Source organism: Panthera leo, chromosome D3 (genome assembly GCF_018350215.1).
Source record: "Panthera leo isolate Ple1 chromosome D3, P.leo_Ple1_pat1.1, whole genome shotgun sequence".
Lineage (NCBI taxonomy): Eukaryota > Metazoa > Chordata > Mammalia > Carnivora > Felidae > Panthera > Panthera leo.
The window spans coordinates 26,027,876-26,054,894 of NC_056690.1; the positions used below are offsets into that span (position 1 = coordinate 26,027,876).

Below are 27,019 nucleotides of genomic sequence, written 5' to 3' on the forward strand. Positions count from 1 at the left end.
TTTGGAGACAGGGCCTTTTAGGTGGTTATGAAGGGTAAATGAAGTCATAAGAGTGGAGCCCTAATCCCAGAGGAGTGTTGCTGTATAAGAAGAGGACAGAGAGAGAAGGTTATCTGCAGGCAAGGAGGAGAGCTCTCACCAGGAACTGAATCGGTCAGCACCATGATCTTGGACTTCCAGCCCCCAGAACTGTAAGATGTAACCCCGTGTTGTCTAAGCCTCCTGTCTCTTTGTCATGGCAGCCCACGTTGAGTATGTCTGATGACAGCTGCTGTCCTGTCTTGTTCCGAACATTCCCCCAATATTCTGGAAGCATTCCCAAGTCGGCAGCCTGTCCTGTCAATCAAAGTGGCAGCAGGTGTGACCCCAACCCAATCCCCAGACACCAGAACCCTCCCTGACCCCCGACCCCCTTGAGGCCATCCTGGAGTGTTTTCGTAACAAAAACCCTATAGATTTGCCTCTTTTTCATTTGTTTTATTAGCATCAATATATACAAAGTGGAAAATGACTTGACTTCATTATTCTAGCTTAGAAAGTTTGTTTTGCTTTTTCTTCTGTTTGGGGATAAAATGAAAATGAAAACGTCCCAGGTGAAAGCCTACCATTGAGGGTGCTGGACAACATTCCCTAATCTCTGACCTCGAAGCCCCCCCCCCCCCCCATGACGACTCAAGGGCATAGGAAAGTCATACCCTTTGGATTTACTCCAAAGAAAGGTCATTTTTTGCCCGAGGCTCACATTCAGCCTAAATCTACCCATACATTTACCAAGTCACTTCTGCTTATACAACCATCCTGATGATGCGGCCACTTGCTTCCTGCTGGGCAGTTTGGCAGTTGCCAAAGCTATCAGCCTGAGGCTCCGTAGGCTTTCCAAGGAGCTGGCTGCAAAAGATCTTATTTAAAGCATGTCTGTGGAACCAAGTAAGGACGGCCCTCACGTAGCAACCAGAGTACTTCTGTTGGCTAAATAATTCTACTCCTCCCCATCCCCCCCTCCCCAAAAAGCAAAAAGATGAGCTCCAAGCCAAAGAGGATCGAGTGTGTGTGTTTGTAAAGCACAGGGCGGTAGCTGACAGATACAGCTTATATGAATTAGCATGTAATACACACCATCACATGCATTCTTTGAACCTTGAAATCTCTGTAAACGATTTCCCCACTGTTTTGAAAACAAAGAGGGGCTTGTAGGAAAGGTCCCGTGGGTTGGTTCTCGAGTTGCTCAAGATTGTATCCCGTTCAAAAATATTGAATCCTGATGGGTTTTAACATCGACCTTATAAAAACAGACGTGTATGAGCCTAAATGAGACGCATGGTACATTTTTGGCACTATTTTTATCTTTTTACCTTTACAAACACACATTCAGGTATTCTAAAAAGAAAAACAGACACCAACCTGCCTTTTCAGTCACACTGTACATTGCCAAGCTCACACGATCCATCTTTAGATGAAAATAAATGTTTAAAACATGGTTCTATGTGCTGTACCACTAAGACAGAACTAAGACACCGGTATCCTGAAAAAAACAACAACAACAACAAAAACCAACACCTTTCTATCCCTCAACAGCCAAGAAGGATTTCATATTTTGTCAGTCTTGATGAAAGGCAAATGTTTAGTTTCCATGTAACCATAGTATGCTCTAAAATTAAATATCATTAATCGAGTTCTTCCTTCCAGAGGACCCAGAGTTAGGGTTAGAATAAGCATCAAACAGAAACAAAAGCATAAGATTGGATTCTGCCCTTTAAAAAAAAAAAGGTCGCCTTGTTTGCATTGTTGGGCCATCTCCAAACATGACGGTTGCTTACTGATGATCTGGAATGACTCTCCTCTGGGTTTTTGTTTTGCATAAAGTGGGGTGGGTTTTGGGTGGCTGGAAGGCAGCCTTTAATGATCTCTTGCTGTGCATCAGGATGCATGCCTTAAGGAGCATATAAGCAGGATTCTTTTCTGGCAGAAGGAGAAAGTATTGGGCCTCTGATTCCCCCAAGATGGAACCCCAGGTGTCTCGCCGGGAGAAGGCTATGTCAAAGTCAACTGCCCTAGCCTGGTCCAGAGCTGTCTAGACAAGCTAACCAAAATATGGACTCCACCATTCTCTCAATGGCATGGCAGCCGAGAGCTCTCTTCTTGTTTGAAAACCAGCTGACATAAAACGATTCTGGAGAGTGTGGGAGGGTGCCAACGTGGGCTCCGAAAGCATGGGGGCTGTCTTTCTCTGAGCCACCGGCCGTCACTAGGGAGGAGACGGTCCAGGGAGGCAAATCGACCTTGCCCGTACTATTCCTTCCACGTAGCCTCACCCATTGCCTTTTCTTTATTCCGTATTTGGAGAAGAAGCCTCCTGAGAGCCACACGCTCACCAGTCCCACTGGGTTGGAGCAAAAGGACGCAGATAAAATCTGAAGATGTGCAGGTGATTAATGAGGCGTTCGGGTTTCCCTTCCCGCCTGAAACTCCTCCTTCTGTCCTCCGTGGGGATCGAATTGTATGACCAGGATCCCGTTGTGGGTTTAAATCTCCTGCTCCCGTTTTCCTGCCCCTCCGCGGTCAGCATTCACGCCACGGTCCAACATCTGGGCAGAGCCTCGGAGAACAGAAAAACAGTTTCTTCTCATAGGACCCTTCCTTCCGAAATCCTTGATTGCAGGTGTTTCTTCTGACACTTTTTAGAGGAACAGGGCACGCGAGCCTCCCTTATTTTGCAGGCTCTGGCGTTGCAGTATTCCAGGAAAACAGACAGAGCTCCTCCCTAAGGATTTCGGGACGTGGTCCCTCCCCCTGCAGCACAAACCCTTGTAACCATGCGGGTGAAGCTCCCCGTGCCTCCAAAGCCCGCAGATCTACTGTCCCAGCTTGAGGGTGGCCTTTGCAGAACAAGGTGATGGACTCTGGCACTTGCAGCATAAATAACCTTCCCTTTCACCACTGAAGGAGTCGTCACAGGAAAGAACATTGTATCAACTGGGTCCCCTCAACGTTCCCCCTCACCCCCACGCTTCACCAGCTTTTTCAGGTCTCTCATTTACTCTGAAACATTTTCTGATTCTGCCAGCCCCTGGCGAGGCCAGGGTGGCAAGCGAGAATGGTCACGTTAACCCCTCTGCCGTCTTCGGGAGGACCGGGGGAGGGGGAGGGGCCGTGGCAAGACCTTGGAGAAGAGGAGAGTATCAGAAGAGCGACCCCAGGATTTGTTTGGGAGCAGACCTGTTCAAGCTCCAGTCCGACCCGAGTTAATCCACCAACACACACCCTTTCCAACCTAATCTTGGGCTTGGATTTGTCCTAAAAGCACCGTGGGCGTGGACCCCAAAGATGCGTGAGGTTGATGTGATGCCGCCATTGCCTGGCGTTGCTGATGGAGAAACCCAGCGTCTGCTTGTGTCTTTTTTCCCCTCTGCCGCCACGTGGGTCATTTTGCTGGTCCTCTGCCCTCAGAGTCGAGGCTGTCTCATGAATCTGGCTGCAGTTCCAACACCTCCAACCACCCCTATTTCAATTTTAAATATAATAAATACAGCGAAGAAAAAAAAAAACCAGGAAATCTTCCATAAAGACTCTAAAGAAAAGACTGACAAAACATTCTGGGGGTTTCAATCAAATGCCGCGTGGTCTCTGGATGAATCTCTCGAGGAGGTGTAGTTGAGTTCCTATCTGTGAGTTCCCTTCTCACGCGTAGCTCTCCTTAAATGGACACCTCATACTCCCTGGTTTCCTGCAAGAGACAGAAGCAACAGATCGAGTAAACCCCTGTGTGGTAGAGCCGTGGGCAGAGCGTGCCTCAATAGCCTTTCGACCCAGCAAGGAGGTGAATAATGTGGGTAGCAAAGTTGAGTCACCCCGGCCAACAACCTGCCGGTCCCGGATGTGACAGTGAGCAGGGTTGAACCAGGACTATCACTCAGCCACAGCGAGCTGAAAGCACCATCCTGCAGACTGGTGAGCAAATTGGCATTTGTTGCTTTGAGTGACTGAGTTTTGGGATTATTTGTTACTCAGCATTATTATAGTGCTGGGTGACTGATACACTGCACTAATAAGCATTAATAAGACCTAGTTTCTAAAATGCTAATTTTTAAAAATCAGCCTGACCTTCTTTTAGGATTTGGAAACAAAGTACATGGAATGTGAAATAACATATGACCTCTTCTTACTGGCGCCATATCTAAAATGTCTAAAACATGTGGATAGCAACCAATTCAATTTCTCCAATATTCATAGAGCGTGTGTAATATATTCCAGGCCTCCAGGACAGAGGAACAGGGAGATATAGGAAGTCATAGACATGGCCCCAGAAGAGGTCATTGTCCTGTGCTTTAACGGAGGTCTATGGTTCCTGCTGGGTCGACACAGATAAGCAATCATGTCTGTGCTTCATGGTAGATGGGAGTGGGGTGGGAAGACACTAAGGTGGCTCCCATGCTCCCCACCTCTTGGAGGTGACATTCTTGCATGATGCCCTTTCCTTAAGTGTGGGCAGGACCTGTGACTGGCTTCCCATGAACAGAACACAGCAAAGGTGCTAGCATGTCTTGGCCAGGTGTCATAGCACCTCGACCAATTTTTTTCATGGTCCCTAAAAATGATGATTTGTTGTAATCAAGATATCCACTGGGTTATTTGATTGTTTGAGGTTCAACGGGAAGCGAGATAATATAGTGGTTAACGGCATCACTTTGAATTTGTATCCTGGCTCTAGGCTGTGCTTATCGTTTTCTCGTCTCTCTGACCTCTCAGTATCCTCATCAGTCACTCAGAGATAACTGCAGAATATATTACAAAGAGTTTCAGGGACTGTGTATTTAAGGTGCCTGGCTCCTGGTACCTATTATTATTATTATTATTGATCTTACTGTTGATCTCTGTCTCCTTTGCAAGACCATAAGCCCATTAATGGCTGGACCATGTCTATTTGGTTCACGACTGTGTCCCTAGTACCCCACACAAATGTCTGCCACCCAAACGGGTTGGAACGTTGCACATTGTCACTCAATACGGAGTGGAGTTCAGCCAGATGTGGGGTGCGGCCCATTGCCTCTGGTGGGTTCTGACCCATCTCAGCTGTGTCTCCACGGGTCTTTCTTTGGTGCAGCCAAAAGCCTGTGATTTCTTTCTGTGGCTGTTACTGCCCAGAGCAAGCCTTCCAGGCTTGTCATCGGCACGCAAAGAGAGCTGGGTTCTCCCATCGGTTATCCCCATAGTGGTCACGGTGGGGCTGGGGCAGGACCACCGGCCATGCTTTTCTGGCAGTAGCATCGTGAGCCAAAGGAAATGAAACCTTCTGTTTTGATGTCGGTGCATTTGAAGCAGACAAGGAGGGAGGCACGGGCGTGGGGGGTGGAGAAGACAGACCAACTTACCCCTGTCTCATAAATGGGGTTGTCAAACTCGGTTTCCACGGTGATCTGGCTGTAGGGGTGGGAGTACATCAGGGGCAGGCGGAGGCTGGAGTAATAGCGGCATCTGGAGAAGAGACAACGGAAGAGAGAGAAATTACTTGTCCTGGAGCAGATGACAATCCAAATTGTTCTCAACTTCAACCCAGTCACTGATAACTAAAGCCTTAGTACCTCCTCTTACTGGGGAGGGGTAAAGCTCAACTGGTTTTTACCCGTAAGGTGGTTCAAGCGCCTGTTTAATGCAGAGAGAAAAAAGTAATAATGAGCATTTTTTGAGCACCTACTATGTACTGTGTTGCCTCAGAGCACCCTTCTCTGACTACCTATTTAAAAGGTGGTTCTTTGGGGTACCTGAGTGGCTCAGTCGGTTAAGTGTCCCACTCTAGCTTTCGGCTCAGGCCATGAGCTCGTGGTGTGTGAGATCGAGCCCCGCATTGGGATACGTGCTGACAGAGTGGAACCTGCTTGGGATTCTCTCTCTCCCTCTCTCTGCCCCTCCCTTGCACCTCTCCCCACTGTCAAAATAAATAAACTGAAAAAAAGGTGGTCCTTCCATTACCACACCTTATCTCTTTCCTTCATTGTGTTCCTCACGGTGTGTTATAATTTGTGTGTTTCTCCTCTCCCCCTACTACACTGTGGGCTCCACAAGGGCAGAAAAAATTTATATTGGGCAGAGGCCTGCCTCAGGGCCTTTGCACATACTGTTTATCTGCCTGGAATCCTCCTTTTCCAGATATTTGCACAGGCGACTCATTATTGCTTTCAAGTCCTTTCTCAAATGTCATTTCTCAGTGGGGACTCTTCTTTTAAAGTTCAACCACCTCCTCTAGCCCAGGTCCCTTTTGCTCCCTTCTCAGCTTTCTTTTCTCCCTGCATTCATCACCTCCTAATGTACACAGTCGGCTTTTGAACAACACAGGTTTGAGCCGCGCAGGTCCACTTATATGTGGATTTTTCTTTTTGGATAAATACAGTATGGTACCTTTAAGTATTTTCTCTTATGATTTCCTTAATAACACTTTCTTTTCTCTAGCTGCCTCTATTGTAAGCATACAGTATATAATACATATAACATACAAAATATGTGTTACTTGACTGTTTATGTTATCTGTAAGGTTTCTGGTCAACGGCGGTTTAGCGTTCAGGGAGTCAAAAGTTATGTGCAAAGTTTTGATCACTGGGTGTCGGCGCCCCTAACCCTCATTTGTTTCAAGAGTCACCTGTATTCTCTTTTACACTCTGCTTGTCTGTCTCTCTCCCATTAGAACCTGGGCCCCACATATCAAAGATCTCCTTCTGTTTTGTTCACAAGGATGTTCCTAGAATCCCCCCGCCCCCCAAAACTGCCCGGCACACAGTAGGTGCCCAATAATTGTGAATTTGAATGACTGAGTGAATATCCTGGCGATGGCTGAGTATCTTCCTTCCTCACTGCAGGCAAGCTCCACAACCCCAACACCCGGGACAACGTCTGGCGCGTGTTGGATTTGTCACGTGTGTCGAAAAAGCGAATGAATGAATGAGTGAATGACGGGGTAGATGTCAGTGTGCCTGGTAGTGTGAAAGATGTGTCTCTCTCATTAAACCACAGCTCCCTGAGGTCAGGGATCATGCCTCCTACCGTGGGGGGTGGGGCTGGGAGGTCACGTCATCTACAAGCACACAAGTAACCCTGCCCCCAAGCTACAGGTGGTGACGCAGCCCCCCAGTGCTCTGGTCATTGAGTGACCGCAGCCCCCCACCCCCTGCCCCGAAGCCCCCTACCTGGTGATGTAAATGTAGGCTCCTCCCAGCAGTAAGGAGATGATGAGAACAGGGATGAAGATTGCCAGCGCCATGTTTCCCCCTTCCAGCGATGTCTCTGCTGCCGCTTCTGCTACTAAACACACAAGCCGGTGAAGCCCTCGTGTCTCACGCCCTCGGCCCATGTGGGTACCCGGCTCCCAGGGGAGCACCTGCCCTCCCAGGGCATCGCAGAGCCTTGGCCACCGGAGAACCATCCCCAGAGGGGAGAAGAGGCGGACGCTAGAGGGAATGGGGCTGGTTCTTTGCAATGGAGCCCACGGGGCTACGGAGAATTACACTCTTTCAAACCTCCGTCATACCATGCCCATTTTGGGGGGGGGGGGGGCGGGTGGCTGGGTGCAGTTGAAATCCGGCTAAAATCCCTCAAGGAGAGACTTGGAGAACATCTCACGTGTGCTAACTGGGAAGGCAGATTTGCTCAGCACCCCATGGAAAACGGGGTGCTTTGCTGCACCCAGACTGACAGGTGTCCCCCAGACCCTCCAGGAGAGGGCGCTGGGCAGCCGGGTCCATTCTCAGTATGCACCTTGCGATGACACCCCAACTGGGGACACTCAGAGGCCGTGGCCGCACCCTCTCTGCCTCTCCGGGAGCCTCTCACCACCTCCCCCTGAGTTGTGGAAACTGTTGTAGCTGATGTAGGGGGCCAGGGGCATTTTCCCAGGATAGCTTGATGGGACACCCTACGTCTCTTCTAGGTGCTCGTGCTCCAGGTTCTGTCTGCCATTTCTCCACGGCCACGGCCAATAGAGCTCAGCTGTGCACACCAATCTATAATCCATTAACTGCCACTCTCCGGAGTCTGAAAAATCGATCCTAACACCCATGACAACTGCATGAGCCCAAAACATTACGATGGCACTCATCATGTCTGAGCCACCCAGGCCTTTGAGACATTCCCATGGTTCATTGGTTGCTGAAAGGCAGCAAAGAGATGGCTTGAGAAGACACTAACACCACAAAGTGCCCTCTCTTTTCCCTGCAGGGTGACTAATATATGGTCCTCTTCTGCACTTACACCTGAGCCCCGGCCCTGCCTGTTTGGATTACAATGTCATCTGTTGCAAGGGAGAGCAGCTAAATGACACGTAATTCACACAGCCCCACACTCTGAGTGAATTACTTATTGTCAGAAAGCTAAGCGGCTCCAAAAATAATAATAAAGACTGCTTAACTGGTTACAACTTAAAACATGAATATATATATGGTTTTTTTTCTGACACCACATCCCTGGTGAGTGGCTTTGTACCAAAGTGAATGGAAATGATACAGCATGCAGAATGTTTTACATATGGGAGGGGTTGCAAGGGAAGGAAACATAGAATAAAAGCCAAAACAAAATCCTGGCTAGCTTTTACCGTCCGTTCCCCATGAATAAATCTCACTTGGGAATTCCTAACAGGAGGAGGATCTAAAACCAGGAGGACACAGGGACAGGTAATTTGGGGAAGACAAAGACCAAAGGGAACACAGACCACAGGGCATCCGCCAGGCAGACCTTTCCCTCCCAAAGCCAGGGGGGTTCTCAGCATGGGAGGTGGGGCATCACTGGATTTAATTCCCCCAAACAGCACCACGTGGGTGAAAAGTTGTACAACAGGGTTGTGCCTTTCTCAGGACCCTCTGATATTCTGACCCCATGTTCATAAGTGGTAGTAAATCCCTTTCAGGTCATAGTTAGGACCCTAGGTTGCAAATATGATGGCCTGGTTCTTTTACAATATGTTTTATTTTGAAATTATTTTCAGCAGTGTGAAGATGGGATTTCTGCTTTTTTTTTTTTTTTTTTTTAAGCACTTGGAGAAGAATATGCAAGGACCTGCCCTTGTTTTCTGCTATTAGCTTGATTTATTGGATTTTTTTTTTTTCATTATGGAACTCACCTTCTAATGCGTGTTCAAAGCTGTCTTGATTAACTGAAAGGGAAATTGGAAGCATTGGTTAATGTCAAGTGAATTCACTCTGCATGGAGTGACGGCAAAACATTAGGGGCAAAAGCCCACGCCATGCTTTGCTGAAGTTAGTACTAGGCTTTTCTTTATCTTGGGCTGCTGGAATTAGTGGAAATGCCTGGACACATTCCCTTCCCAGGGTCCTGAGAGATCGTGAGATAGATACGAAAAAGACAAGGATGACGGTGGTAATAGTGAACAATTACTGAACACTCACTGCATGTCAGACATTGTGCTAAGAGCTTTATACATGTATGTGCTCATTTAACCCTTACGACAATCTCGTTAGGCAGATGCCATCATCATCCCCATTTTGCAGATGAACAAACCGAGGCTCAGAGAAGTAAAGCAACTTTTCTGACCTCACACAGCTTCTGTGCGGATGGAGGCAGGCTTTACGCTCAAGACCGCTCGACCTTCCCCACCCTCTGCTTTTAATCACATAGTTCTGCCCTTTTATTGTTCCTTATGTAAGACAAAGATTGACCAACGGTGAGGCTCGAGACAGAGCCCCAAATCCAGAATCCAGCCAGAGGCGAAACTGTTTTCCTGCTTTGAAATACATGTTTATACGAAGCTTTCTGGTTTCCCTTCTATTCCATATTTATTTGGCTATTATTTATATTCTATGTAAAGCGATTTTCATTCACTGTCACAGACTAGAACTCTCTGGAATTCACTCATTTCCCTGTATTCCTTATACAAGTTCTCTGGAAGTTCAAGACGATAAAGACTGACTTTCCCAGGTTTTGGCCCCAAAGACCTCATGGCAGCCGAGCACAGAAATATACCCACACGGATGTGTTTCAAAGATGCAAAACCCCAGGGTGAAGGGCTTAGATAAAAAGATTGCATTATAAAGGAGTGACAGGGGATGGTCACCAGAGGCCCAGCTGTACTCATGTCCTAATACTCAGACTTCCTAATCTGTGCCTTGGTCAAAGTCACTCTTTGACTTTAGTCATTACCATGTGATGCCAACTGAATCAGCCAGCTTACTAACTAACTGACTGCAGGTGTCTCTGGAATTAGGGCAACAGGAAAATGGAGGGATGGGGACAGATGCTTCCTGCCCAAGATACGAGCTGGACATTGGGTGTGTGTGTGGGAGTGCAGGGACTCCTACTGAACCTCGGAGCCAGAAGGAAGCCTTGAACTTGTGTCCCTTGGAGTGTGGTCAGTGGCTCCTGGGGCACATGCTAAAATGCAGCCTCCTGGGCCCTGCCTTTTCCTTTTATTTCACACAAAGAGGAACCAAGGTCGGAGAGGGAGGGTGGCTGGCTCAAGGGCATGCAGCTGGTCCACAGCAGAGTCAGGCAGAAGCCCCGCCCCTGAGTCCCAGTCAGGTGGCTTTACATTGGCGCTCAGTCACCTTGCTAACCTCAGATCACAAAATGTCCATGCAGCCCACATTTTTTTGGAAGGGGAAGTGACTTCTCATTGCCTTACAGAGTCATGGGGTCTCAGGGGTAGAAATGGAGGGGAGAGAAGGATGTAAGGATCCCCCAAGATCCTTTCCTGCCAGAAACTCTGCTGTGCCTGAGAAAGAAAGTGGGGGGGCAGGGGGCCACTCACCTGCTGGGGCTTCAAGGGCTCACCTATCTTAGAACATAGAGGGTTCAGGGATTGAGCAACTTTTATCTTTTCGTATGTTTTTCATCACGTGTGTATTTTTGGATGGCAGTTTCATTTTCCCTTAAGATTGGCAACATAAAAAAAAAAAAAAATGATAGCATCCAATGCTGGCAAGGACGTGCGGAAAGGGACATTATCACCCATTATTAGAGGGGGGGCACGAATCACTATGGTTATGGAAAAGGATCTGGCAAAATCCACAAAAACTCAGCATCCACGGATCTTTGCCCACACCACTGATCCCAATTTGAGGAATGTGTCCTATTTGACGAGAAAAGTCAGCACCCGAAGATTCATGGGCAAGGGTGTTTCTGGGCAACACGAGACCAAACAAACAAGAACCCGGAAAAGAACCGGGAGATCCGTCCACAGAGGAAGGACTGGACGCATCATGATACATCCCAGCGTGGAATGATGGGCGGCAATGAAAAAGATAGGGCAGAAGCCACATTTTTCCTTTTTTTCCAACTTGAGGGAGATGTGTGATAAGTGGGGAAAAGCAAAACACAAGGTAAGTATCCTTCGAAGTGTTTTTACTTGGAAACCAACATCCCCTGCCCCACCCCCTTCCCCGCACAGTGTATCTATTTGTGTGAGTCCAAGGAACTGGGAGATGGGACACTCGGGGGTGATTAGTACTGGCTTCCGGGAGGAAAGGAAGGGCTGGAGAACAGAAGAGAAGAGCTGCTAACGCTTTCCTTGCGGCTCTGATTTCTTCTAACTCTTGCACGAGATACTTTTGTAGCTAATCCAAAAAGAATATAAACAGTCCTGGGGCAGATAAAAAACGGCCTTTTAATCTATCTTAAACTTAGATTTCTTATAAAAAAAAAACCTATTAATTTTCCTCCATGCAGGACTCTTACTAGCAACACCAGATTAATTTCTGTTACCGTCCATGTAGCACTTAGAAGGTTTACAGGAAATCTTAACCGGGGGAAAACATCCCCGTGTTTTAACTCTACAAAGCAGATCTCCTGTGCTATCGAAAATAAATTCGCACACAGGGCTGGATTTAGTCAAGACTAGGGCAGGAATTTGGGAGGAAGAAGGCAGTTTAAGGAATTTAAGAGGAGGAAGATAGTCATCTTTTTTTTTTTTTAAGTTTATTTATTTTGAGACAGAGACAGAGACAGAGACAGCGCAAGTAGGGGAGGGGTAGAGAGAATCCCAAGCAGGCTCTGCACTGTCAGCACAGAGCCCAGCGCAGGGCTTGAACTTGCGAAGCTGTGAGATCGGGACCTGAGCCGAAACAAAGAGACTAGATGCTTAACTGACTGAGCCACCCAAGCACCCCAGGAAGATAGTTGTCATAAATCCCGGTTGCTGATTCCTTATTTTTCTTTGCATTTCAACACGATCTCTTGCCCTCTTATTAAGAACTGCTTGTATAAAGACTTTGCTCTTGCAGGATAAACCCCTGCTCGACTCCAGGTGAGAACATCCTGCTCTAGGCACGTGTTTCCCACATTTGCCAGATGCTAAGACTCACCGCGGATGCTAGTTACCCTGGCTCCCTGGGTCCTGCTCTAGACCCGGTGAAATTAGCATCTCCCCTGCAGGGACCCAGAAATCTGTTTATACTTGCACTCTGTGTTTGGAAATCACTGCCTTAAATGGTTCTCAAATTCGAAGTGTATTTGAGCAACCCAGAGCTTGTTACAATGCTTATTTTAGGGTCCTACCCTCCGGTTCTAATTTTGTAGATCTGGGGTAGATTCCAGAATTTATTTCTTGTTTTTTAATGTTTATTTATTGAGAGAGAGAGAGAGAGAGAGAGAGAGAAATGCAGAGAGAGAGAGAGAGAGAGGGAGACACAGAAGCAGAAGCAGGCTCCAGGCTCCGAGCTGTCAGCACAGAGCCCGACGCGGGGCTCGAACTCACGAACTGTGAGATCACGACCTGAGCCGAAGTCGGACGCTTAACCGACTGAGCCACCCAGGCGCTCCAGAATGTGTTCCTAATAAACAGTCTGGGTGATTCTAATGCTGAAGTCACTGGCTGGTTGGAGGCTATCAGCCTAACAGCTGTGAAGCCCACCCTGACCCAGCCCACTGGAGAAGAGGCAGGATATTGACAATCAGGAGATATGGGTTCAAGTCCCAGATTTGTCTCGTAACAGCTGTGTGGCTTTGAGACAGTCACTTAACTTCTCTGAGCCTCTCTTTTTGTAAAATGGGTACAATCCTTCATTTATCTTAGAGAGTGGTCCTAGGGCTTTAAATGAGGTAATTCAGGGAAAAAAAAAAACCTTTTAAAAAATTTGAGGTAAATTTCACATAACATAAAATTAACCATTGTAAAGTGTGCAATTTTGTGGCATTTAGCACACTCGCAATGTTGGGTAGCCACCGCCTCTCTCTCTTTCCAGAACATTCTCATCACCCCTAAAAGGAAACTTTGTACCAAAGAAGCAGTTACTCCTTTCTCTCCACCCAGCCCCCGGCAGCCACCAGTCTGCTTCCTGTCTCTACCAATTTACCGATTTTGGATATTTCATATAAACGTAATCATAGGATATGTGATCTTTTGTGTCTGGCTTCTTTCGCTTAGCATAAGGTTTTCAATGTCCATCCGGGCTATGGACACAGCAGCACTTTGCTCCTTTTCATGGCTGAATAATATTCCACCATATGGATACGCCACATTTTGCTTATCCACTCATCAGTTGATGGACATTGGGGTTGTTTCCATATTTTGTGAACGATGCCTCTATGAATATTCATTTACAAGTGCTGGTTTGAATACCTATTGGCAATTATTTTGTGCATATACCTAGGAGCAGAAATGCTGGTTGGAAAACATTTTTAAGACTCAGTGCTGAAGTTCATGAATAAGGCATGTGGGCATCCACTGAGGCGATGGGTTCCCAAATAGAAATGTAAAACTCCATGCTTCCCTTCTTGCTGGGGAGAGAATTCAGAGTATTCTGCCTGATTCTCAAGGGGGTTTTGACTCCATAAAAGGTTAAGATCTACTGGCCTAAAGCATTGAACGGCTTTAAGATATTGTTATTAATCGCACATCTTAAAGACCCAGATAAATGGATCCAAGTCTCACTGGGTATTCCAATTCTTAATTTCAATGATGAGGGTTTCACGGATTCTAAAATACATTTCGCTCTTGACCATCTCTGGGATGGGGCGTGTCTTACAACCAATGGCATGTTATTCACTCCACGGCCAGCAGGTGGCGCCCACGATGCCCGTGCCCCCGCCCCCACCGTGCACCCACCACAGCCTTTGGAGATTGGGTGCGAGCAGCTTGGGAGACCACCCCAGAGGCAACAGCGCAGCAGTTGTAACCCTTGGCAACCAAATGGTTGGGAAAACGGGGTGCAGGAGGTGGGAAATGTTTAAGCCACGTGACCAAAGAGGAGTCAAAAGCAGAATGGCTTTCCTTTATGATGAAAATCTAAGTTTTAAAGAGCGCCTTCAGGATAAAAAAAAAAAAAAAAGTTAGACAGGGAGGGAGCCAAAGCATAAGAGACTCTTAAAAACCGAGAACAAACTGAGGGTTGATGGGGGGTGGGAGGGAGGGGAGGGTGGGTGATGGGTATTGAGGAGGGCGCCTTTTGGGATGAGCACTGGGCGTTGTATGGAAACCAATTTGACAATAAATTTCATATTTAAAAAAAAGTTATAAAAATAAATAAATAAATAAATAGCACCTTCAGTAAGTAAAAATAAAAATGCTAAGCCAGGAGAAGGCAGAGTGCGCCATAGTTTAATTGACAGCAATTTTTTTCCCCCCTTTCTCAGTGGTGCGGAAAATAATGGCGGTATCTTAGATTTAATGAAATACAGTGACTCGGCTTTTCTTCAGGCCAGGCTGAGAATCCTAAGAAGCCGGACCTGACATCTGCGGGGCCCTCCATCCCAGGGTCGAGAGTAGGTTTCTTTACCTTTACACACGGGCAGTGGCCCGTTCCAGTGGGATGGCTGTCCCAGGAGGCATCGAATGGTCACTTCGCCCATGAGCTCAAAGCCTTCGTAGCACATGAAGGTGAGGGACTCTCCCGGCAGGTAGAGCCTCTTGTACAGGATTTGGTACCCGTTTTCAGGCAAGCCAGGGTTATCACATGCCAGCGACTCCTCCGCTGAAATGCAAGCCCAAAGCAGCTCTGATGAGACGATGCAAATCTGTGGGGACGCCCACTCGCAGCTTGTCTGATCTGGCTTTGGCCGGCCTCTCCGTTACCATCTCCCTGCATTCCCCTCACATCCAACTGGTTCCCATTCCTCAGATCCATCGCCCCACCTCCCACCTCCGGGCACATGTGGCACACGGGCACGAGCAGATGGCCTGGGCTGCGGAATCTGGGTTAAAATCTGGGTTCTACTATGCACGAGCTGTGTGACCGCCAGCAAGGGCCACACCCTCTCTGAGCCTCAGTTTTCCTCATCAGTCAAATGGAAAGAATGGTAGTATCTATCTCATAGGGATGTGGAAGATTAAATAAGACAATGAGTATGAAGTGTTTACAGCATGTTCTTGGCAGGTCACGGGTGCTCGGTAAATGATGGACGGATGGCAGTGTTGTTACATTATGAAATACTCTTCTCGTGCCTTACGCCCTACCTGCCCACCCTGCCCGGGTAAGTCTTGCCTTTCAATACTCAGTCCCCATTTCTCCTCCTCCAAGAAGCCTTCCCTGGTGCCCTCTACTCCAAATAGAGTCACTGATCTTTCAGTTCTTCCTCCACCCAGCAGTGAACACGCTGAGTGTATTTAATTATTTAGTATCTGTTTCCCTCCCTGGGGAGGAGCTCGTCAAGGCACGCTTGAAGCTCAGGGTCTGCTCTACAGTAGGACGATCCCATGTGAGCCTAAAGTATACAGTAGGAGCATCATAAATGACGCCTGGCAGCTTATGACTTCTTGGGGAGAGTTGAACCCATTCCTAGTTTAACCGATCCCAGGCTCTGGACTCCATTTTTCCTGCCCATGACATAAATGGACTTGGACAACACCCCACCCTTAGCTGGGCAATGACATTCCCACTCCGAGGATATACCCACACTTTGGAATAAGATCATCTAAGGCAGGTTTTCTCAACGTAGATGCTACTGACGTTTGGGGCTGGGTAATTCTTTGTGGTGGAGCCATCCTGGCCTTTTCGGCTGTTGAGCAACGTCCCTGACCTCTACTCATTAGCTACGGGGAGCACCCTTGTTGTAACGACCAAAATTGTCTCCAGGAACTGCCACTGACAAATGTCTCCGGGGGAGGAGCCAACTCATCTCTGGTTGAGAATCACTGATCTAAGCTTTTAAACAATTCTGGTTGCAATCCGTGTGAACTTCCCCTGTTCTTTCTCAGGGATACAGCTGAGTTGGACTGACGGTATTAAACATAATCGCAAACCTACCCTCATTTCTATTTTTCTCTGCATTTCTCCCCTCTCCTTAACCGTAGAATTGTTTTTAGTATTTATTTATTTTTGAGAGAGAGCCAGAGCGCACGTGGGGGAGGGGCGGGCAGACAGACAGAGGGAGACACAGAATCCGAAGCCGGCTCCAGGCTCCGAGCTGTCAGCACAGAGCCCGATGTGGGGCTCGAACTCGTGAACCACGAGATCATGACCTGAGCTGAAGTCGGACGCTCAACCCGAGCCACCCAGGCGCCCCCCCACCCACAGTTGTTTTTTTTTTTTAAGTTTATTTATTTATTTTGAGAGAGAGAGGGAGGGGAGGAGCAGAGAGAGAGGGAGAGAGAGAATCCCAAGCGGGCTCCACACTGTCAGTGCATAGCCTGACGCGGGGCTCGAACTCACAAACCGTGGGGTCGTGACCTGAGCCGAAACCAAGAGTTAGATGCTTGAACAACGGGGCCACCCAGGCGCCCCTCAGATTCCGTAAGTTATTGCTATGGAATGGTTTGTAATATACCAAGCAAGGAAGCACTGAAACCGTGTGGTAATTAGCAACCAATGTTACTTGGGCGCCTGCCGTTCGGCAGACTCATTGCCACGAGCTTCCGTATTATGGTTGGCATGATCATTCTTTCTGATGAGGACGCCAGTTTGTTCAGAGTCACACAGCTGGCAAGTGGCAGGGCTGGGACGCAAACACGGACCCGCGGGGTTTCAAGTCCTGTGCATTTAGTGGTTCTGCTGCAGTGGGGGGCTCTTCAGCTACTGCCTTCTCAGAGACAGGAATTTCTAAATGAACATGGGCCACCCAGCTGGAGCCCGGCATATGGGAGCCAAGGTGAGGCCGCTGGGGATGGCCCGGCGGTGGAAACTTTTACTACGGCCACAGTGTGGCCATGGGGGGCTCTGCCCCGGGCAGGCAGTCTCCCCGCCTTCCACCCGCAGTGTTCCGAGGGCAGGGCTGTGAAGAGCCAGGGCCTCGCGGGGAATCCCTAAATGCCTCCCTGGGGTGCCACCCATACAACCCTGGCCGAATGTGTCGGACCCACTACGTTGGGTGGTGTGGTTCGTGTCTTCCGGACAGGAGCCTCAGAAGCCATGCACCATGTCACCGGCAAAGGAGGGAAGTCGCAACAAAAGCCTCCAGGTGCAATAAAGACCACATTAGTACTGCCAACAACAACGACGACCGTAATAGTAGCAAGTGCTGTCGTTGGTTGAGTGGGCTGGGCCTGAGGGATGCAAAATCCCACAGGATACGATCCTACTGAGTCACGTATTCGATTCTACGAACACATAAAGAGATCATTTCAATACGCTGCCACCAGTGCTGTGATCGGCGAAACTGTAGGAGCCATGGGAGATCACAGGAAGAGAAACATGACCTAGCTTAGGCAGTCAAGGAGGCCTTCCTGGAGGCGGTGATGCTGGGGTTTATTATTTCCTCCACAGACCTATCCTTCCTCCTTCCCTTTACAACAGACCTCAGGCTCCACGAGAATGTGGATCATGTCTATTTATATGTCCCCACACGGTGCACGGAAGCACCCCCGGGGGTGCCACCGTCTGAGATTGTTTAAAAAATTTTTAAAAACAGACCCATGGGAGCTGTTCCAACATTAGATAAAGCTACATTCTTTCTGACGATGCCCCGTCTTTGCAAAGCTGGGTTTTATGCGGTGACTACGCCGAAAAGCAAAAACTATGATAAAATCAGTATGGAATGGAACGAAAGGGGCAGAGTGCAGCCTGTCACCAAAATATGAGAAATTTGCTGGAGCCCAAGAGGCACCCACATCCCTGTAGCTGTGACTCTAGTTATATAAGAATGCAATTAAGATCCAATCTTTTCATATGTGCGTCAATTTTTCAAATGACTACGGAGTTGTGAGTATATAGGCTACTGACGAAGCTGTTTGGACCAGACGACTTAACGAATGGAACCGTGAGGTATTCTGGCCCAGGGTATTTACCCCCAAAAATTCCTGAGATGGCAAAGGGTACTGTGAATTGCGAGGGTTTGGACGTGCCTGTGCCCGCATTTGAATAACCAAATGGACTGCTTCCAACCGCCCCGCCTGGGAGGGAGTATCATACCCCCCCTTTTTTTTTTTGCAGCTGAGGGCTTGGAGGCCCAGAGAGGGCAAGCTACTCGCCCGAGGTCACCCAGCAGAGCTGGGGGTACGGGCCTGGCTGTGAATTCCACATACTTCTACTTTTGCTTGACCTGTCTGTCCTTAAAGGCACGAAAAGACAAGGTTTTGAGTCCCCGCTGGACCTAGCTATGGCCTTGAGCAAGCCACCCTGAACAGGAACCGGAGACAGCCAGGGCTCTGTCTGCTTCGTGAACTTGTTGGTGGAGGACCTTTGTCAAAAGCAGAGCGCTACAACTTTGCTCGGAAGCTGGGACTCTGCAGAACGATCAGGGTGGGAAACGATGCTTCTGGGCTTAGGCTTGGGTTGGAATCCTGGGCTCCCCCCTCCCCTGCTGTGTGACTTCGGGAGAGCTGCTCATTCTCTCTGGGCCTCCTTTGCCTGCTTTTAAGTGAACTCACCTACCACCCATACGTGTGTTCCAACCGTCTGAATGCCAGAGAAGGGCTTGCAGGGCAAAGGAGCCCATCCAGTGGGGCTGGTCCCCCCTGTTCCGTAGAGGAAACACTCCCAAACTGTGCACGCCTAACACACGCATCCTTACAAACACCCTCAGAACCTAATACAACCTCCCTCTCTCACCCTGGGCCCCTGATGCCAGAACCTGACCATCCTCTGCCTCGAATCTCCTGCCGGGCTCGCTTGCCTGTAACGGGTTCCTCTCTGGGCTTCCGGGAGCCTCGCATGTCTCCCGACACCCAGCTTGGCTTGTGACTCATTAGCACGGGTGTCAGGGAAGCCGTCACAATGGAGATTCTGGGGTGAGACAGTCCCGAAGGGACAGAGGTGTGTGCCTCTCAGAAACCCAGCAGCCGGTGTAGCTCAGAGGGTCTTTGGAGGCTGTGCCTCATTAGTGAAGTGCCTTTTCTTCCTTCCTTGCTTCCTTCCTACCTTCCTTCCTTCCCTTTTTTTCTTTCTTTCTCTTTCTTTCTTTCTTTCTTTCTTCCTTTTCTTTTTCTTTCTTTTTTTCTTCCTTCCTCCCTTCCTTTCCTTTTTTTCTCTTTCTTTCTTTCTTCCTCCCTTCCTTTTCTTTCTCTTTCTTTCTTTCTTTCTTTCTCTTTCTTTCTACCTTCCTTCCTCCCTTCCTTTCTCTTTCTTTCTTCCTTCCTTTTCTTCCTTCCTTCCTTCCTTTTCTTTTTCTTTCTTTTTTTCTTCCTTCCTTCCTTCCTTCCTCCCTTCCTTTCCTTTCTTTTTTTCTTTCTTTCTTTCTTTCTTTCTCTTCCTTCCTTCCTTTTCTTTCTTTCTTTTTTTCTTCCTTCCTTCCTTCCTTTCCTTTCTCTTTTTCTTTCTTTCTTTCTTTCTTTCTTTCTTTCTTTCTTTCTTTCTTTCTTTTCTTCCTTCCTTCCTTTTCTTTCTTCTCTCTCTTTCCTTCTTTCTTCCTTTCCTCTTTCTTTCTTTCTTTCTTTCTTTCTTTCTTTCTTTCTGTCTTTCTTTCAATGCTATCTCCACCTTTCAGTACTTTTAAATAAGCTTTTATTTTTTGCTTCTCATCTCTGGGTCTCTGCAGCTTGACTGGTTCAAAGCGTTCTGATCACCCTTACAGTCACCAGGAGGAAATGGGAAACACATTTGGTTTCCTGGGCTGCTGTAGCAAAGTGCACTTGACCAGGGGTCGGGGGTGGGGGGCAGGGGGGGGCTTTGAACAACAGAAATGTATTGTCTCACAGCTCTGGAGGGTAAAAGTCTGAGGTCAAGGTGGCCATGGAGTCACGCTCCCTCTGAAACCTGGGGGGAAGGATCCTCCCGTATCCCCACCTGGCTTCCAATGGTAGCTTGGGCAATTCTTGGTGTTCCTCAACTGGTAAGCCTGGAATCACGCTCTCCCTGTGTCTCCATGTTCAATTTCCCTCTTCTTCTGAGGACACCAGGCACTGGACTGGTGCCCATCCCAATCCTGTGGGACCTCATCTTCACTTGACTACCTCTGCAAAGACCCTAGTTCCAAAAAAGGTCCAAGTTACGGCATCGGGGCTAGCCAACACTTCCTTCCAGGAGACACAATTCTCCCCATAACGTGGTGTCCACCTGGCCCAAAGGTCTGGGGACTGGAAGGGGATGTGCTTGCGGGTGAGGGCTTAGGGCCATGGGCTATAACTCCGCTGGGACATCCCTGCACGGGTTTGTGCCCTGCCACCTGCAGCGAAATAAGGGCGAGGGTAAAGCTGCTGGTAGGCACCCTGGACTCCAAGGCCGGTCCCAGCTCTGCTCATGGAACAGAGCTGTGACCTTGATCACATGTCCCTGTGGGTCTCAGTTTCCCTTCTAGGCACACATACATGCGTCCACACATTTACAGATATGTACACAGTATGTGAATTTACACACCTATACGTTCACACGCGTATATAATCTGTTTAGCAATGTGTTTCGTACATTCAGTCAACAAAAATTGTTGTTACCTATTTTCCCATCTGAGGCCTGGTTTCTTTAGTATATTTGCACACACACACACACACACACACATACATATATATGCACGTTCACAAATGCATATCATGTGGTTAGCACAATGTCTTACACCATCGATAAATAATGACCATTATTGTCTGTAAAAGGGAGCCAACGTGTCTTGTGTCTGAATTACCCATCAGCTGTATATAGCATTTTACCTCTAAGATGCCCTTAGCTCTGAAATTCTAGGACTTGGACTAAAGAGGCAGATGGGGACCCAAGGTGTGCGGTCCAAGATTCTTTGTTCCGCGGGAACACCGAACAATAAAGTCTCCCTTTTCTGTGCAGAAGCCTTTAATGTTGATGTAGCCGTACTGGCAGCTTGGAGCCTGCCTGGGAGTCTCTCTCTCTCCCTCTCTCACTCTTTGCCCCTCCCCTGCTCGCACACGTGCACACGTGCTCACTCTCACTCTCCCTCTCTAAAAAATAAATAAACAAACATTAAAAAAAATATCAGCGTGGCTGACGGGTTCTCAGGTCCTCATATTTATTGTGTGAGGCTTTCCTCCTTCTGTGTGGCCTCTTGATTTCTCTAAGCGATGGTTCTGACCCCTGGCTACACATCGAAACCCCGGGGGAGCTTTGAAAAACCCCAGTGCTCGCACTATGCCCCAGGCCGGGAGCATCAGACTCTCCAGTGAGTTTTAAAACTTCTCGGGTGATTCCTCGTGCGGTCAGCCTGAGACCCCTGGACCACTGCCCTCCGCCTCCCCAGCTTGGCAAGAAAAGAATTCCTCCCTTGTCAGAGTGACTTCGGAAGCCTTTTTGTTTTTTATTTTTTTATGATTAAGAAAGCCCAAAAGTCTTTTCCTAACCCAACATTTGTGTTAGGGGTTTCACACAGATAAGGCCAAAGAGAGTTTAAGTCGGCCTGTTTCGTGTCCTGTGGACGGCCTGATTTTCAGCAGAGGCAGGCAGGTCTGGGTTTGACCCTGGCCTCCACTAATTAACTGGCTGTGTTTCACGGGGCAATGACTTGACTTCTCTGAACCTTAGTATTCCTCTTTTGAAATGGAGACAACAGTACAATGCTCACGAGGCTCCCTGAGGCGAAGGGAGGTGAATCCACAAATTTTACTGTAAACGACATGATATCCAATGCCTTCAATCTGCCAGCTGCGGCGTGGGATGGTAATAATAATAAACCCTCCCGAAGGCTGGAATGTGTCCTCCTAGCAGCCCAGCCCTCCACCACGAATACGAGGAAGCAGACCCACTCAGGCATCAAGTCAACACACAGGACTCACAAACGCAGTGGGGCAGGCGCGAGGTCCAGATGGGCGTGCCGGTCTCGCGGCTGTAGCAGGTCAGAAGAGAGCTCCCTTCCAGCACAAAGCCCGGGTTGCAGGTGTATTGGATGGTGGTGCCCACCAGGAGTACGGGATCCGAGATTAAGCGGGTTGAGTGGTCCACTTCCCCGGGGTCAGTGCAGTACATGACTAGGGTGAAATCAGACCGGGAGGGCGTTAGGGCTCTGGATGATCACAGGTTTGCTGAGAGCTGCGGGATGACGTGGAAAGTTTCCTAACTCGGTTCTTTTCCTGTTTGGAAGATCATGCACCTGAGCCCATCAAAGGTGGCTGGAGAACAGGCCAGGATGAAACAGATTTGCATTTAATTCCACTTACAGGAAGCAGCCCAAAGAAATATTTGCATCAGGGCCCAAAGACCTACGTACGGGGTTGTACATCATTGCACCGTGATTTGTAATGGTACAAAAGAGAGAGAGAGAGAGAGAGAGAGAGAGAGAGAGAGAGAAACAGTGCAGATCTTTTGACAGGGGAAGAGTTAAATACGGAACAGCCTTTCTACAGAATCCTGAGCAACCACTGAAGAGAACAGAGTGAGGAGCCCTTCACTGCTTTCTTTGTGGTGCTTGAATCTAGCAAAACAAGCACCCATTACTCTTCAATTAAAAAATCAATAGACATAAAAGGAAGACAGTAAACCAATTAAAAAAGAATGAAGGAGGACAACGTGTGACGCGAAAAAGGGTCTGGATTTCTGAGCTGCAAAACGGCAGGCACAAGGCCCTTTGTATACAGTGATCCCTGTTGTGGCAAAATATCGGTCTCTCCAGCCGTTTCTGTAGGGCTATCTCTCTGTCTATGTTTGCACGGGACACATGCACATACGTGTATCTGTGTAACACACACTGTGACTGGAACAACACAGAATAAACTTTTAAGAGCGGCATCATTTCTCGAGAGTGAGATCATGAGGGATTTTCACTTTGTACCCCAAAATGTTGCTACTGGTTGAGTACCGTAAGGAAGCACTTGCTGCCTGCGTGATGTTAAGATTCGGTTACGTACATCTTTTAATGTCAAGAGTGTAGTTTAAGCGATGAACGAATGAAAGGCAGGCACCAAACCACACTCAGGACTTCTCAGGGGAGACCTTACTGTTCTGAGGACGTTCTCTGTTCTCATTTCACAAAAGAGAAGCCACCGAGGTGGGTTGGTGGATCTCGCTCGGTCTTAGATGTGGAGTCCTGACAGGCAACCAGCGTGGGAACATAAACGCTGATACCCAGAAGGGGCCCAGTGCAGATTCACTGGCTTTAATTTGTGCCTTTTTCTGGTAAAAATTGAGACAGTTGAGAGTTTCCCACAGATAGCTAGCTTAGTCTCCTCCAAGCCTTTAAAACTCATTAACGTGGGGCGCCTGGGTGGCTCAGTCGGTTGAGCATCCGACTCTGGCTCAGGTCATGATCTCGTGGTCCGTGGGTTTGAGCCCCACGTCGGGCTCTGTGCTGACAGCTCAGAGCCTGGAGCCTGTTTCAGATTCTTTGTCTCCCTCTCTCTCTCTCTCTCTGCCCCTCTCCTACTCATACTCTGTCTTTCTCTGTCTCTCAAAAATAAATAAACGTTAAAAAAACCCCCTCATTAACACAATGTGTATCATCATTATTATTTAAAACATCTAAAAATCATTATTATTAAAAATTTAAAATTATTATTATTCAAAAAATTTAAAAATCATTCCTCAAAAAATTTAAAAATCATGATTATTCAAAAACTGTAAAAATCATTATTCAAAATACTTAAAAATCATTATGTTTCAAAAAGTTAAAAGTCATTATTGTTCAAGAATTTGACAAATCATTGTTACTAAGAAAATTAAAAATCATTAAGACATGTATATTTAAACACTATTTATTTTTTAGTTAAAAAGTTTTTAATGTTTACTTACCTTTTTATTTAATTTTTAAAAATGTAGAGTTTTGAGAGAAAGGGAGAGAGAGCACGCACAAGTGGGGGAGGGGCAGAGAGAGAGGGAGACACAGAATCTGAAGCCAGCTCTGGGCTCCGAGCTGTCAGCACAGAGCCTGACGCGGGGCTCGAACCCATGGATTGTGAGATCCTGACCTGAGCCGAAGTCGAACACTTAACTGACTGTGCCACCCAGGCTTCCTATTGATTTATTTTTTTCATGTTTATTTTTGAGAAAGAGAGAGAGCATGAGCCAGGGAGGGGCAGAGAGAGAAGGAGACAGAGGATGCGAGGCTGGCTCTGCACTGACAGCAGAGAGCCTGGTGCGGGGCTCGAACTCACAAACCCATGAGATCATGACCAGAGCTGAGGTCGGATGCTCAACGAACTGAGCCACCCAGGAGACACCGAAAACATTTTAAAAATCATGATGACGTAGATCATGTTAATGTGCCTGTGATATGTCTCACCACACGTGCTGTCCTCCCTGTGGGCTTTTTATTTTCTATCACGATTCACACACGTGAACACAGACACTACGTAGTGTCGTGGAACAGGTGTTTATGCAGCCCATTCTGTGGATTTCTAGCAAGCTCTCTCCTGTTTCTCCCCATTATAATTAACTTTCCTTGCCACTGGAATATTTCTGACAGGGATTGCCTGTAGCCCTCCCCTCCCCCCCAACCCTTCCCCGATACCCTCTTTCTCTGCTGACACTAAATATTTTGTATCGTCACTCCAGGCAGGCTGAGCGGGTCTCCCGAAGTCTCCCCAAGGGTTCCCAGCAAATGGCTGCAGATTGGAGGCTTGTGTAGGAGGAGGTAGGAAACCAATGGTTAGTGGGAAGAGACCACCCTCAAATTTACCTCCCCCACCTCCCAACAACTAAGGCTTCGGTGTAGAAACCAGAAGCACTTTCTTCGCTGGCTTCTCGAGACACCAGACACAGCTGTCACCGGCCACGCCTGGCCCTCATGCCTGATGTCATCTTGCAGCCAAGCAAGACCAATCCAAATGGGACCTGGGAGCCCCAGTTCGAAACTCCTATCGCAGGTAGCTGGCTTCATCCAGGTAGCCACCATTCCAGCCTCCTGGGTGCATTGGTCTTGCTTTGCTGCAGCAGGCATTTTAGCGACCAATCTGAATGACATTTTAACGCGGGCTTACATTCCCACGTACCGCACTCTACACCACTCCTTACTGTCTCACACTCAGTCTATTTCACTCATTTCCATCATCTGCCAGGCTTCCGGAGGCACCTGGGTCTGACAGCCCTGCCCTTAGAGCCACAAGATGACAGCTGGGAGCAGTACCAGTGAGTTGGTGGGGTAAGAGGGAGGCCAGATCTGACAGTAAGTGATTCTGCAGCATCTACGTGAAAAATACTCCATGGGAGGGATTCACCACCCCCCGACCTAGAAGAAGAAAACCGGAGGGCTCTTACTTTTCTCGCAAAATGGGGGGTCGCTGCTCCAGCTGAGGTCCCACTGGCAGGTGAGGGTGTCACTCCCCACGATGTCATAGCCGGGGTCACACTGGTAGGTGATTCGGGCTCCTCTCACGAGCTCCGTGTGAGAGGTGGTTTTCCAGCCGTTCTGGATCTCGGGCAAGTCTGAGCAGGAGTCATTCCTTGACACCTCTTTAAAACAAAAACATCGTCCTTGGATGAGGAGGTGGGCCTTCCTACATGGGGTTCCCTTTACAACGTCAGAGGAAAGGCGCAGACAGAAGAAAAGGTCTCCAGAAAGAAGTAACCCACTTCAAAAAAATCCCTTAAATTGCAAGAACTCTGCTCCAGCGGGATCTTTACGATGAGCTTTTCCCCATGGGCCACTGAGCCTATCAAGCATTCTTTTGGTTTGACAAAGTCAGTGTAGGATTTAGAACGAGACAGAATCCTAGCTCTGCCGCTTACTAGCAACGTGATTTGGGGTACAGCCACTTCTCTCTGGGTCTCGGGTCCTTCCCTTCCATGATGTCCACCCTCACCCCATTATTCTCACCTCCAGGAATTCACACTCTCCTGTACTCCCTGCAACACCGAACAGGGCTGATGTGCACAGCCAATGGACTATTGTAGAAGTGATAACGTGTGATTCCGGCACCTAGATCATCAAAGATGTTGAGAGGCTCTCCCCTTGCTCTTTGGAGAAAGCAACTGCCACGTTGTGAGGATGCTGGGGCAGCCCTCTGGAGAGATCCATGTGGAGAGAATCTAAGGCTTCCCGCCAACAATGGGCATTGACTTGCTAACCGCATGAGTGAGCCATATTGGAAATGGTGCTCCCAGCCCCAATCCAGCGGTCAAATGAGTGCAACCCCAGCTGACACCGTGAGTACAAACCCATGAGAAATCCCAAGTCAGGACCACCCAGCACGAACTGCTGAATTCCGGGCCCACAGAAACTGTGAGATCATAAATGTGCACTGCTAATTTTAGGGGGTGGGGATAATTTGTTACACAGCAATGGTAGCTAACACTCCCAGCCTCATCCTAAGACGGTCTGTAAGTACATGGGTCTGATGGATTTGTGATATATATTTTTGTAATCTGGATTAAGAGAAACACTCAGCTGTGGAAATAAAAATAATTATTGGTGCATTCTTCCAATCATGTTGCAAACCATCAGCGAACGTTAAGTGCACTCCCAAAATATGCTACCCCCAGCTCATTACCATAGAGTCTTCCCTTGGAATAATCCCGCTTTCCTTCGGCAAATCCTCGTTACTGAGCCAGCAACACAAAGCCTGACCTTGCTTCCAAGTGCCCACTGCACAGATTTTTGAGAAGCGAGCTAATGATGCTGTGCAATGAATCCGCAGCTCTCATGTGCTTTTGCGGAAAGCAGAGTGTACCTTCGCTGTCCGTAGGAAAGTCATTCTGAGAAAAAAGCGATGGCTTTTCCTGGGATTTCATCATGACTTTATTTGGGGAACAGAGATCTCACGGGTGTCTGCCAGAAGAAGGGGAGAGGGAAATGGCTCCTGGAGTTGCTTCGTGGGGAACAGGAGCCTCTATAT

The 27,019-nt window shown here is 48.1% G+C and overlaps 1 protein-coding gene across 1 annotated transcript in view; it reads right to left on the reverse strand.

Annotated features, from left to right (window-relative positions):
• Nucleotides 1-1,330: 1,330 nt before the first annotated feature.
• SEZ6L (seizure related 6 homolog like) overlaps nucleotides 1,331-27,019 on the reverse strand; it is a 71,876-nt gene continuing 46,187 nt past the window's right edge. Inside the window, 7 exon segments of the mRNA XM_042909669.1 lie at nucleotides 1,331-3,724; nucleotides 5,370-5,472; nucleotides 7,176-7,290; nucleotides 9,101-9,133; nucleotides 14,709-14,903; nucleotides 22,031-22,222; nucleotides 25,443-25,637. Coding sequence (XP_042765603.1) covers nucleotides 3,695-3,724; nucleotides 5,370-5,472; nucleotides 7,176-7,290; nucleotides 9,101-9,133; nucleotides 14,709-14,903; nucleotides 22,031-22,222; nucleotides 25,443-25,637 — 863 coding nt within the window. The 3' untranslated portion in view covers nucleotides 1,331-3,694.